At 40.9% G+C, this 12,098-nt stretch overlaps 1 protein-coding gene across 29 annotated transcripts in view; it reads right to left on the minus strand.

Moving 5' to 3' along the window:
- MAP2 (microtubule associated protein 2) overlaps positions 1-12,098 on the minus strand; it is a 217,984-nt gene that overhangs the window by 19,361 nt on the left and 186,525 nt on the right. For 15 of the 29 annotated variants that reach the window (XM_059476085.1, XM_059476080.1, XM_059476097.1 and 12 more), the window contains 4 exons: positions 11,674-11,880; positions 11,142-11,276; positions 6,936-6,997; positions 1,321-1,474 (listed from right to left, as the gene is read on the minus strand). In XM_059476085.1, the coding sequence (XP_059332068.1) occupies positions 1,321-1,474; positions 6,936-6,997; positions 11,142-11,276; positions 11,674-11,880 (558 nt within the window). The remainder of the gene's footprint in view (positions 1-1,320; positions 1,475-6,935; positions 6,998-11,141; positions 11,277-11,673; positions 11,881-12,098) is intronic. The other 14 variants (XM_059476101.1, XM_059476098.1, XM_059476089.1 and 11 more) reach the window with 5 other exon arrangements.

Raw genomic sequence — 12,098 nt, forward strand, 5'->3', positions numbered from 1 at the left:
TCTTACTATACCATCTGAGACAGAAAGTGAATTTTTTTTTCCCACCTCCTTGCAGGCCTGGTGTATTTACTTTTCATTTCTCAGCTCTTCATCACCTGCCAAATGCTTAATGGCCTCTCACTCCTGGTCAAGAGAATGGGCTGGCTGCTGTGGCAGCTGGAAGTCACTCTGCTTTCAAAGGGTCTCTGTTTCACCTTTGGTGCATCACTTATGATGTTTTTTGCAGAATTTAATCATCAATTTCTCTTAAGCTGTCTTAAAAAGGGCTGAGATTGGTTTTTAAAGGCAGAAGACAGAGGAACTCCTATTGGAAAGCAGGAAGCCACATGTAGTTTCTAAGGCCTGGCTAAAAGTTTTGGCGTTATTTAGTAAATTGTCTTTGTCCTGTAATTTATTTTGGCTTGCAATTTGATAACTTTGGTCCTCATAAAAGGAACCTAGCTGGTTCACTGCCCCCAGTGAGTCACTCTGCTACTTAACATCTCAATTCTCAGCAGAAATTTTACCCTAGGAGTAGAGCATAGGGAGATAATTACTGGGAAGCAGCAAATAAATGACTCTAACTATCAGGTTCACTTTTCCAAGACCCATCAGAATATTTCAGGTTGTCTGCTTCAGCTTTGACTCATTATTCCTTGCTGCTATTTGTAAATGCTCTGTGTTAAGTACCTCACCCAGCTCTGAGCTCCCTGCAAAGGCATTTTGTAATATCAGCAATTAATCTGGGCAGCAGACCTTGCTCTAGGCACTGGAGGTGCATCCTGTCCCTGCTTTCAGGCACTTGGCATGTGAACAAAACCAGTTCTACAGCGTGCGGTGTTCACAGGGGTCCCAGGATGAGGGAAGAGACGAGAATGTTGACTCCACATTTCAGAAGGCTTGATTTATTATTTCATGGTATATATTATATTAAAACTATACTAAAGGAATAGAAGAAAGGATTTCATCAGAAGGCTGGCTAAGAATAGAAAAGGAATGGAATCAATAACAAAGGCTTGTGACTTGGACAGAGAGTTCAGACAGCTGGACTGTGACTGGCCATTAATTAAAAACAACCACATGAGACCAATCACAGATGCACCTGTTGCATTCCACAGCAGCAGATAATCATTGTTTACATTTTGTTCTTGAGGCCTCTCAGCTTCTCAGGAGAAAAAATCCTAAAGAAAGGATTTTTCAGAAAATATCATGGCTACACTACAGCACACCCCAGAACCACTCCTCTGTGTCAGAGGCTGTGCAATGTGACAAATCTGACGAGGATGGACACAACCACCAAAGCAAGAGAAGGTGAATATGCAAAACAAAGAGACAACTCACGGGTAGTCCGTCGTACTGAGGAGGAGAGAGAAGATGTGAGGGACAGGGAGTTCTCCTCTCTGTCTCTGTCTCCTGAAACACCTCGCCGAGGAGGGAGGATGGAGGAAGGCCTTGGCAGAGATGAACGCTTCTCAGGGCTCTTGCTTACTCCATCCTACAGCAGCACAACAACAAAGGAAGGTTTCGTTTGCAAACCTCACTCTTTAGGCTATGATTTCCTGTACCTACACACAGAGGGGAAAACCTAATCCTGTGGGCCCAGTTTGCTCCTGACACAGGAACCTGTGGGGATCAGTCACCCTCCATGCTCTCCTTTAGCTCCCTGGTGCTTCTTTACTGCATCCAAACCTCTTCTGATGACTGTCCCGAGACAGCTAGGGATATTCTTGGGTCTAAATATGGATGGATCCCACAGCTGGCTCTTACTAAGGAAAAAAAGTGGGGTTTTTAAGTGCAAATTGAAAGTAAACTCTCTAGAGCTCAAGTGTGAAATTCCTATATGAATTTACCTGCAAAGTAACTGCATTATTGGTGTCCAGACACTAGATTGGTACGTGTTGTGTGATTTTTGCATATTCAAACACTAACTTGTATATTTCTTATGGACATAAATTTTTAGCTACAGGCTTTGATGGTATTTTCTGTTTGCTTTTTTTTCTTTTTTCCTGAATTTGGATTATAAATCCTGCTGTTTTAATTCCTTCTGTAATAAAATGCTTACTTTTTGAAATCAGTGCATACCTTCTCTTAACCAGAGTAAACTTTTACCATTAGGGCAATGGACATGTATGTTAGAATATTTTTGAGTTTACGGGAAGTGCAGCCAAAGACAGACCAGCATAAGCAGACATTCTTCCTAAAGACAAATGATGATGATCCCAATCAGTAAAAGACACACCAAATATGACATTAAACAAAAAATGAAAGTCAATGGCAAAACCCATTTTTAAATGGGGATAGTTAAGTCACCATAATGTGCATGTGAAACACAAGTTAAATGTAAATATGGAGAAGCTGGAATGGACTGCCAATCATTTTAAATTTATACTGCAACTTCTTCACAAAGTCCTATGTACTGACTAAATTTGGTCCTTGACATTTGGTTTCTGCCCTATTCTATCCCCTGCTGCTGGTAATTACAATTGTACCCTCTTATGCTGGAGGCTGAACTTCATTTTGAAGAATATTAACAGGTCAAAAATTACAGTTTTTTAAACTTGGAGGGCAAATTGGTCCTGCTGCTCTTTACCACCTACTCACTTGCAAATGGCTGTAACTTCTTGGCAGTTAATGAAGTAGCATCCATATGATCAACAGAAAGAAGATGTGTCTTTCTAGTTATAACTTCATTTACATTTCCTGTGGAGTATCTCCATTTTTATCCATCTTGTAGCCTGCTAATCAGTTTTCCTGCCACTGGAAGTAAGTAATCCGACAGGAACTTCACAGAGAATTAATCAAATTCAGTGGGTAGATAATGTGTCTCATGGAGTTCACCTGTGCATCTCTGACTCTCTCCACCAACTCTGCTACCTTACCTTAGCATCTGATTTTGAGTCTCTTGGGCCTGCAGAGGAGGGCCGAACAAATAAACTGTCTGTATCCAGACATGTGGCCCTTTTAGTGGTTAATGAGCAGGCTGAGCTGGGTCTTGGAGGAAGCAATGACTTTGCTCTAGACTTTGAGGCAGGAATCTTTGACAAAGAGGCAGTCTAGTCATGAGAAAACAAACAAAACACAATATGAAGCTGGACAAAATGAAAACACATGCAACATGGACCAAAAGAAACAAAACAAAAAAAAAAAAAAGCCAAGCTATGAATAATACTTTTCCTGTGTCTGGTAATGGTCTATGCAGATCTGACAATCATGGAAGTTTGAGTTTTGTGTTGTTTGACTGAAATCCTTGGTCTGGACAGAGTTACCAATTCTAGGAATCTGCCTTTTTCTGCAGATGCTGTTTGGATCTTGTGTTATTAGGAAAAAACCTGGTGCCAGGTGTGGCATTTAACTGATACAACTGCTGCATTAGAAACAAGGGCAAAGCTACAGGAGCACCAAGGGATCCCAGCCCTTTAAAGTTGAAATACATTCCTCCAGGCTAAAATCAAGAATAAAACAGTGGGAATCTTAGAAGCAAAGTAACACCAGTATTCCCAAAACAGCAGGAGGACAACAGTAATTCCCTTCTTTTGCCACTGTGTACAGACAAAATCTCTAACACACCCCAGATACTGCTCTGTGCATTTGGTGTCACTCCATAAAAATTCACAAATTTATATTTGCATGGAGTATTTTTGTTTTTGTATTGGAGTATTTTGTATTGGAGTATTTTTATTTTTGTATGGAGTAAATTTATATTTGTATACAGTCCTGGGATGAGGAAAGCATATATAGTTGAAAGGCTGACATGGTGTGTTATTGTGAACAAATACTTGTTTGATACCAAATAATGACCATATCCCATTAAAGAACAATTAAACACCAACAGGACAGAAAATCTTTGTTAATACTTAGGAGCATCCTACTGCTTTACAAAAAAGAATCTCCTTGAAACTGAATAGGCTACTTGCTTAAGAAACACTGTTTTTTTTCTATAGGTGTAACTGATATTACAAAGAGCAGTTGCAAAGGTAGTCCTTATCCTCTCTGTAGTCATACTAGCATGAAATTACTTACAAATCCCAATGGGCCTGTCCTCCTGGGATTTGCACTGAACTTGAACACTAAACTTGGCATTTGATCTCAACCAATCCTCTAGACTTTCCCAATGTTCAGAAAAGGTACATGAGCTGCTTTTAAGTTGTCTTGTTAGAAAATAAGAATGGGCTGTCCAGCTCTGACAGGCCTCTGGCTTAGGCTTTATGCTCAGCCTATGGAAAACTGAGACTGAATATCATCTGTGACATCACTCATGTGAGTAAGAGTTACAGAACTGTGTATCAAACAATTCCAGTCCCACAGTACAGCTGAGAGGAGTTCTACTGGATGTCCTCCTCCAGACCAAGCATCAAGACAAGAAATTAGGATGGAAGTGCTTTACTAGCAAGAACATATTCCCATAATGAGTTCTGCAGCATATTTATGCCTCTTTCTTTTTTAATACTTATTTTACTGTGTGAGAACAAACAGAGGAAAACCAGTGAATAATTATTTTAAACAGAAACTACAGAATATGTGTTTCTGTCAAATCAAAGGCTTTTCCAGATTTTGACTGTTTTTCATAGTTTAGTTCATGGGTCTCATCCATTTGTGAAACTTTGGATCATGTTTAGAAATCCATGAAGGTATTTACTGATGCAGAAACTCTGTGGAATATTTATGTTGGGTGGCCCCAAGAAGCAGACATTGTGCAAGCACCTTTCACCTGGCTTTCTGAACTAGAGATAGAACTAAGCACACATTGCTTGAGGCCCAAATCTTCGTTCTGTGGTTTTCACCATTTTCAACTTGCATGCAAGGAACTACCCTATAATGAGACTGAAAAACTCTTGTAGATTAAGGTTCTAGTCACAGTGCAAAGACTTTTCATTCATATGGCTCCGTGTCCTCTGCGAATACATGTATCTAATGTGGATACTAAAGATGGACAACATGGACATCTGTCAATGGAAAAGATGGGGAAAATGCATGGCCTTGAGCTACTGCACAGCTCTGGTTATCACAGTTTGGAGTCCCTCCATGTTACTTAGGTATCAGGGCACTTTTAGCATCAGGAATAGCAGCAGAACCTGCCCAGAGCTGGTTGAGCAAGCAAAGAAACAGAGTCTCAATCCCTGCAGGAAAACTCAGTCTCTGGTAGCAATACTTCACCTCTGACCTCGGTTTTAATTTATGTTGCTGGAAGGGTCAGCTGCCCAGAGGACAAAGATCTATGTGACTCAGGGATTGCTGAAGTGGGGATGCAGAACCCTCATTTTATTTCAAGGTGTTCCTAACACACGGCACAGGTTTTCATCACCTCACTGTGAACTGCAGGTACACAGCTGCTTCCAGCAGATGGAACTGTTTAGCTTTTCCTGAACTTGTCCTGTGTAAACTGCAGTCTCAACATGAATAACAAAACTGACCAGGCTGGATGATCTAACATTACCAGTGGAGAGGAAAAGACTGCAGCACTTGAAAGACATAAAAGCTGAAAATCACATTGAAACAAAACAACAAAAATGAGAGAGATCTTTAGAAAAGCAGAGACAAAGGCAAGGCACAGAAGAGAAAATATCCAAGAGGTGTGTGAGTGTGACAACCAGAGAGACAAGGCAACAAAGAGAGAAAGTAAGCAGGGGACAGCTTTCTGATGTGTGCTATAACATAAGGGGCAGGAATAGGAAAGGTATACAGAAAGATCATTTCACAGAATGATTTTGCAGTGCTTGTACTAGAGCACTCCATAAACACTGAAAATGGGCAAGTATTGGCTTCTCTTGTGCAAGTGTTGATGGTCTGTCAAGAAAAGACAGTAATAAAACATGCTCAGACTCAGCCCACAAACCTGCCCAGATCTTAGTCACTTGTAAAGAAGCTCTAATAGTTTCCCAGTTCTGAGCTGGAATGGGTCAGACCTGAAAAACCCTGGTTCCTCCAAAGCCTCCAAAAGTGCTCTCAGCACTACCAGTTTCTTGCAATTCATAAAGAGTGTGTAGCACTTCATGTGACACAGCCCCAAAGAACTGAGAGCCTGGTTTAACAAACGAAATAAATCACCCATGGAATATACAAAGAAATATATTAGGGAATTCAGAAAAATTCTAAAGAAAATTGTAATTGTTATTTCTGGGGGATGGTCCTGCTCAGGGCCAGGAGTTGTACTTTATGATCCTGATGAGTCCCTTCCAGCTCAACATATTCTATGATTCTGTGATAACAATGAAAAAGTGTTGTGCTGCGGCTGTGAATTAGCATGTGTCACGGTCATGGCTAAAATAACTGCATAGGGGAGAGTGAATGGAGGTTGGTTTCCTGAGGATTTTGGAGAGCTGGGACAGAAACAGTGCAGGGTCAGCAAGGAGCAAGGGAGTCTTTGCTTAAGAGAGCCAGACACGGGAAGCAGAAAAGGCTGTACAGCAGCAGAAGGCAAGGCAAGGCAGGGTTGTAATCTGACACATTATAGCACAGACCGCGGCCATACTGAAAGCAGTAAATGTAAATTCTGCTGGGCAGTAACTCCTACACAGGCATGGCTCCTGCAGAACACTGGGCTGTGGAATGGCACACCAGGAGATATCCAGCTGTCCTGGGGTGGGCTTCTGCATTCTGTGGTTTTGCAACACCCAGCAGTCCAGCGAGGTGCCAATGCAAGCTGGGTGCTGCAGGAAAGGCCAGGAAATGCAGCTTATCCCACAGAATGGCCTGGCTCAAATGCTGCCCAGACTTCAAGTCCTGCAGTTTGGAGTCTGTGTGCCCCCTGTGGGTCTGCAAACTGTCACCATCTACCACTTGAGACTAGACTTCTAAGGTTATTCAGGGAAGGTGGTTTTAATTATCCTTTTAAATTAATAATGAAAATGGCGAACAAATTTTAAATGGAACACACAATTACTTACTGAATTAACACAAAAAGATGTGAAATAAGGGGAAAAGGAGATTATAAAGAACAATAAGATTATTTTACTCACTGAGAGTTTTTCCTTTGCTTGTTTAAATACAGCAGGAGCCTGGTTTGTTTCACCACCTGCTGCTGAGAAATCCAAAGAAAGACTTGATAGTTAAAGACAGTAATAATAAGCATTTCCATTCAGTACACTTGTTAGACCAATTAAATGCCTTGAAGCTACTGTGCAAAGCAAGTACTTTGTGAAATACCCTGAACTTTATGCAGACATTTACTTGCCTTAAAATTTTTCTGCATTCATCTTACTTGAGGTAAAATGGTATTCTATGTGTTTTGAACAAAATGAAATTTTGTATTCATGTACCTATAAGTCTACAAACTAAAAGAAAAAAATTCCAGAAATAGTTGACAAATATAAGTTTCTGTTCAATCCTCAGAAAACTTACAGCCTGGTTTTCAGGACTGTCCTCTAAAAATCAAGCTTCTTTAAATCATCCATAAATCAAAATTGTAAGAGAGGTCTCTATAGTCACCACTTTCAAAATATTAGCCAACATTCATAATGGATAGAGAGAGATTCACTGTTGAATTTTCATCCTAGTTGTGTCAATAAGGGCAGCGTGTCAAGGTCAACTAAGCTCTCAAGAATTTAGAAATTCAAGGTTTATCTGGGACATCAAGAATGCTAACTCAGTATTTCATTTATTTGATACAACATGGTTTGAGGTAAGATGTTTCTCTTGGACCTGAAATCCATCCACACTGGTTTTTGAATGGGACAGCTTTTTGGAAAGCAGGTTATCAGCTTCACCCTAAGGCTGCTGCTTAGGAAGTGATGTGCCACTTAACAACTAACATGAAATCTTCTGGCACCTGTGCCAGGATGCCCTTGGTAAAAGAAGAAGTAGGACGACAATCACAAATGACAACCTTCTGCTATAAACCCAACTGTTTTCCAACTTTAAACCAACCCTAATTCCTCATACAGGAAAGGTCAGGTTAATTTTTCCCATTTCTTATGCAGCTCCAGGCGTGGTGAGGTTATCCCTGGTTTTCTGTCACACTACCCACTCTAGTCCAAGATGTAGGAGAGAGAACTTGTGAGGAGGAAAAGAATATATAACTGCCTACTTCAGTTCTTCTGAATTTTTAAGAGCCGAGTACAGCAGAGCCTTCCCAGGTCAGATTTACCACAGCTGTTACTGTTTGGGTCTGGTTTCCATCTCTTCTAGATAACCACAAACAGCTTCTTTCCTCCTTCCCTCAGCATTCATCCCTAACCAGTCACACTGGGAGCTGGAAGAAAAGCTGTGTCACTTGTGCCAATGTGCCTGGTAACAACCACAACTCCTCTGAACACAAGATTTCTACAGGCCCTACAAACCTGTTTCAGCTCAGGGGGTGACCCCAGAACTGAAAACAAGAAACAGAAGCATATCATGGCCAGGTCATTGTCCTGGCCTTGCCTCCAAAAACACTCCTCTGATAACACACCTGCAGTAGCATCTCACAGCCACCAACAAAACCCAGGCCAGGCTGGGGGTTTCACTCATGGAGCTACACCAGCCAAGGCAAAGACTTCCCAACTGTCTCATCAGGGTTGGCCTTACAATTTCTTTTTCAAATGGCAAGGACAAGTCTCTCAAAAACCAGTCCCTGCCTCGTGGATATGGTTCTGTAAGTCACTGGTACCTCCCAGTGCTTCCCAGTGATGTGGGAAATTTTTTTTCAGGTATTGAGGGGCATTAAGGGAAAAATATACTTTTCCCAGGCCATTGTGCAAAACATAAAAGCAGACATTAACTTCCTTTGGTAGATATCTGTATCTTATGACTGGACATGTTTCATTTTAAAGTCATGGTAAATGCTGTGTGGAGATTTTAACTGACTGCAACACACTCAAAGCTCTGTGGACTACACTGCCAAGAACTTCTGTGGGCTTCATTATCCAGGCATCACTAAAACTAACAAGACCACTCCAAACAGGATGCACTGACAGTCAAAACTGGCTTCAAGAAATGGTGCTGTATTTCAGTTAAAAAGAAAATGGGAGAGCGACAATGTCCCTCTAGATTCCAGATCCTGGAGAGACCTGCATGACACAATCAAGCTCAGGGATTTGTAAGATAACATATGACCACCTGCACTCTTAGAATATCCCACACCATTGCAGTCTTTCTCATGGTCTTCCCTCAAGTCCCATAAGGAAGTATAAATAGGGGAGGTAGAAGAAAATAAGGCATACTGTAATTTCTCCAGCACCAGTGAGTGTGCTGAAACATTCTAAGAAATATTTTTGGCATGGTTTCCACTCCTCTGCTTTAGAGCTCAAAGTTCAAGCCACATTTCTGAAAGTTTTATGATCAGTTTGGGTCCATCATTTTGGTTGCTTTCTACCTCAGGACTTAAATAGGGGAGGACTTAAGTAAGGGAGGTAGTTTTTGTGTTATGTTTCTCACTTTGACTAAGACATCTGGTTCCCTGTGCATTGCAGTTAGAGAGAAAAACCTCTGAGGTTTGCCAAGGCAGCACAAGTTTCAGGCACAGGGCAGATTTTATCCAAGACCATTGGTATGACTCAGTTCTTTTTGTGCTCCTAAGGGTCAGAACAGTTCAGAGGAGGCAGTGGTAGAGTGAGTAGCCTGTGGTCAGAGCTGTCATGCCCTGGTAGCTGAGGGCATGACAGCTCTGACCACACAGCTGTACAAGTGTAGATGAAGTTGAGAACACTACAAAGCCAGTGCCTTTCTCCCACCCATGTTCACAGCTTAGTGAATTCCCCTGGGGCTTTTGAAAGAACATGAGAATTATGGGTTGTAACTTCTGAGCTATCAAGCTGTGCTTCAGCAAGCAGCAAGAGGTAGCAAGGAGAAATGTTTTAACTCCGTTTTAAAATTCCTTCCTTTTGGGTAGTTCTGGTTCAGAGTGCAAGTTAGGACAGCCCAGAGATTGCAAACTGAGGAGGAGACATCAGTGCAACACAGAGGGGACTGAAGCAGCCTTTCCTTTCCTTTTATTTCTCCTGAGAGGGGGAAGTAAAAGGGTGAGATTCTGTCACAGGAGCAAAGGGGATGGCATCGTTCTGGTGTCCCAGTGGAACACAGCCAGGATACAATCCACACTTCATACAGCAGAGGCATGAGACCAAACCTGCTCTAAACCATTCTCTTACTGCATTTTCACTGCTCACACCTCCCTGCTGGGGCTGGTCTGCATTCCCAACAAGAGGGACTGGTGCAAAACTGTAGGGGAATCACTGCCTGGAGACACTTTTGGTATTGCTCTGCTTAACCACATGATGGGTAATGAATGTTCCTGTTAATTTCTAAGCTGTGAGAAGATGCCTGTGCACTTCTGCATTGCTGTGACTGGTTTTTCTCTTCTTATCCCAAGTTCCAAACAACCACACTACAGCAGTGGCCATGTTACACGACAGAAAACCTGGCCTCTTTTAGCAGTTTGAAGATCACAATCAAAGTCAAGATGTTCATCCTTCCACCTGGAACCCACAGAAACCATGAATAATATGTGAAAATGCTGGAAGAGTTATTTTGGTCCTCTAAATAATGATACACCTATGAAGTCGTAACAGGAATAATTTCTTTCTTCCTTTTATCTTCCTCTACCAAATATTAAGATTTTTTGCTTGGAATGCATTTCGCAGTGTGAGCCCAGATTTCTTCTCTCTCAGCTCCATGCTGCATGTGGCTGGATTCTCCCTGTGGATTTTGACTGCACAGCATAAACATCAGTGACAGATCGGGAATTATCAATGCAGATAACATCAATAAACAAAATAGAAGTCTGAAACACTTCTTATTATGCATGAGAGTAAAAAAGCAGAAGAATGGAAATGCATACCATGGTTTAAGTTGCCAACATTTTCCCACCAAAAAAAAAAAAATAAAGCATAATTAAAAAAAAAATAAAAAAATAAAGAAAAAAAATCATCCACAAATTAAAAGATGATAGAGATTCCTAGAACACCACACTCTAAGCACGATGCCAAGTTACAATCACAGCACTTGGAGGCCCAAGCAATGACAAGCATACATGATCATGGCCTCCATCAAACAAACAAACAAATACCAGGAAAGAAAGAAAGAATAAAAGAAAAATGGTACAAAACACTAAAAAAGCAATTCTATTTGTGAAGATTGACACTCTTGGAAGAAAAAAAAAATAGAGAAGCTGCTAGAGCTATGAGATTTACAAAAGAAAATGTCTATGTTTGCCAGCCACATTGCATAACTGAACAGAACGCAGTCACCTGTCTGCTTCCGTTTAACACAGGAGAGATGAGTTGGTCTAGTATATTTGATAGCAGGTTTTAAAATTATTTTCCTGGAGGGAGAGTGGCCCTGAACTTCAGTTTTTTTAGCAAGTTCAGCTTTCTTATACACTGCTATGGACAAAAAGAACACAAAAAACACAGAATCAGAAAAAAACCCAGCAAACCATTTCACATGATCAATAAGTCAAGTGTCAGGCCCACTGCCCCACAACTCCAACCCAACGCGTTGCTTCTTCTGAGGGGAACAAATCCTATGCTGGAAGAGGGGGAGCACTGGTGCATTGGCTCAGAAGCATTACCCAGTAATCAACAGGGATGTCTACAATGAAATAGGACCAGTGGAGCAATGAGCCTTGGACATGGCTTGTCACATAGTTGTACAATATCTCATTATAAAACACTACCGTTAATAATGCCATGGTGCACACAATCTACAGCAGAGTAACCAGATTACTGTAAAACAGTAGGAAAATTAAAAAAAAAATTGTAATAGGAGTGTGAAATGAACCTTTTTTCCTTCTCACTTCATCTCTGGAGAGTGTGCTAGGTTCCTTTTTAGCTATTTTCCTTTCAGGAGTAGAAATCCTGCCTCTCCCAGTTTTAAAAGGTTTCTCTTTTTTATGCTTATCAAGAGATGATCTTCGCAATTCTCTCTCTGCTTTCTCCTCTTTAGGAACAGTCTCTAACTGTTCAGTCATGATGCTCCTATCATCATCTGTAGGATCAGAGCAAATTACAACAACAAACAAAAGATTAGTAACAAATGTTAACAATACTTCAGAGGAGCAGGGAAAAAATAGTTGAAGACAGACCAGATGATTAATTTTAAAAAAGCAAACTATTTTTACCATTTCTCTGAAACATGCTGAGATTACTATTATAACTGTAATAATTTTGCTTTTCAATCATTATGATTTGGAAGCAAAAATATTC

This window comes from Ammospiza nelsoni, chromosome 7, assembly GCF_027579445.1.
Source record: "Ammospiza nelsoni isolate bAmmNel1 chromosome 7, bAmmNel1.pri, whole genome shotgun sequence".
Classification (NCBI taxonomy): Eukaryota; Metazoa; Chordata; class Aves; order Passeriformes; family Passerellidae; genus Ammospiza; species Ammospiza nelsoni.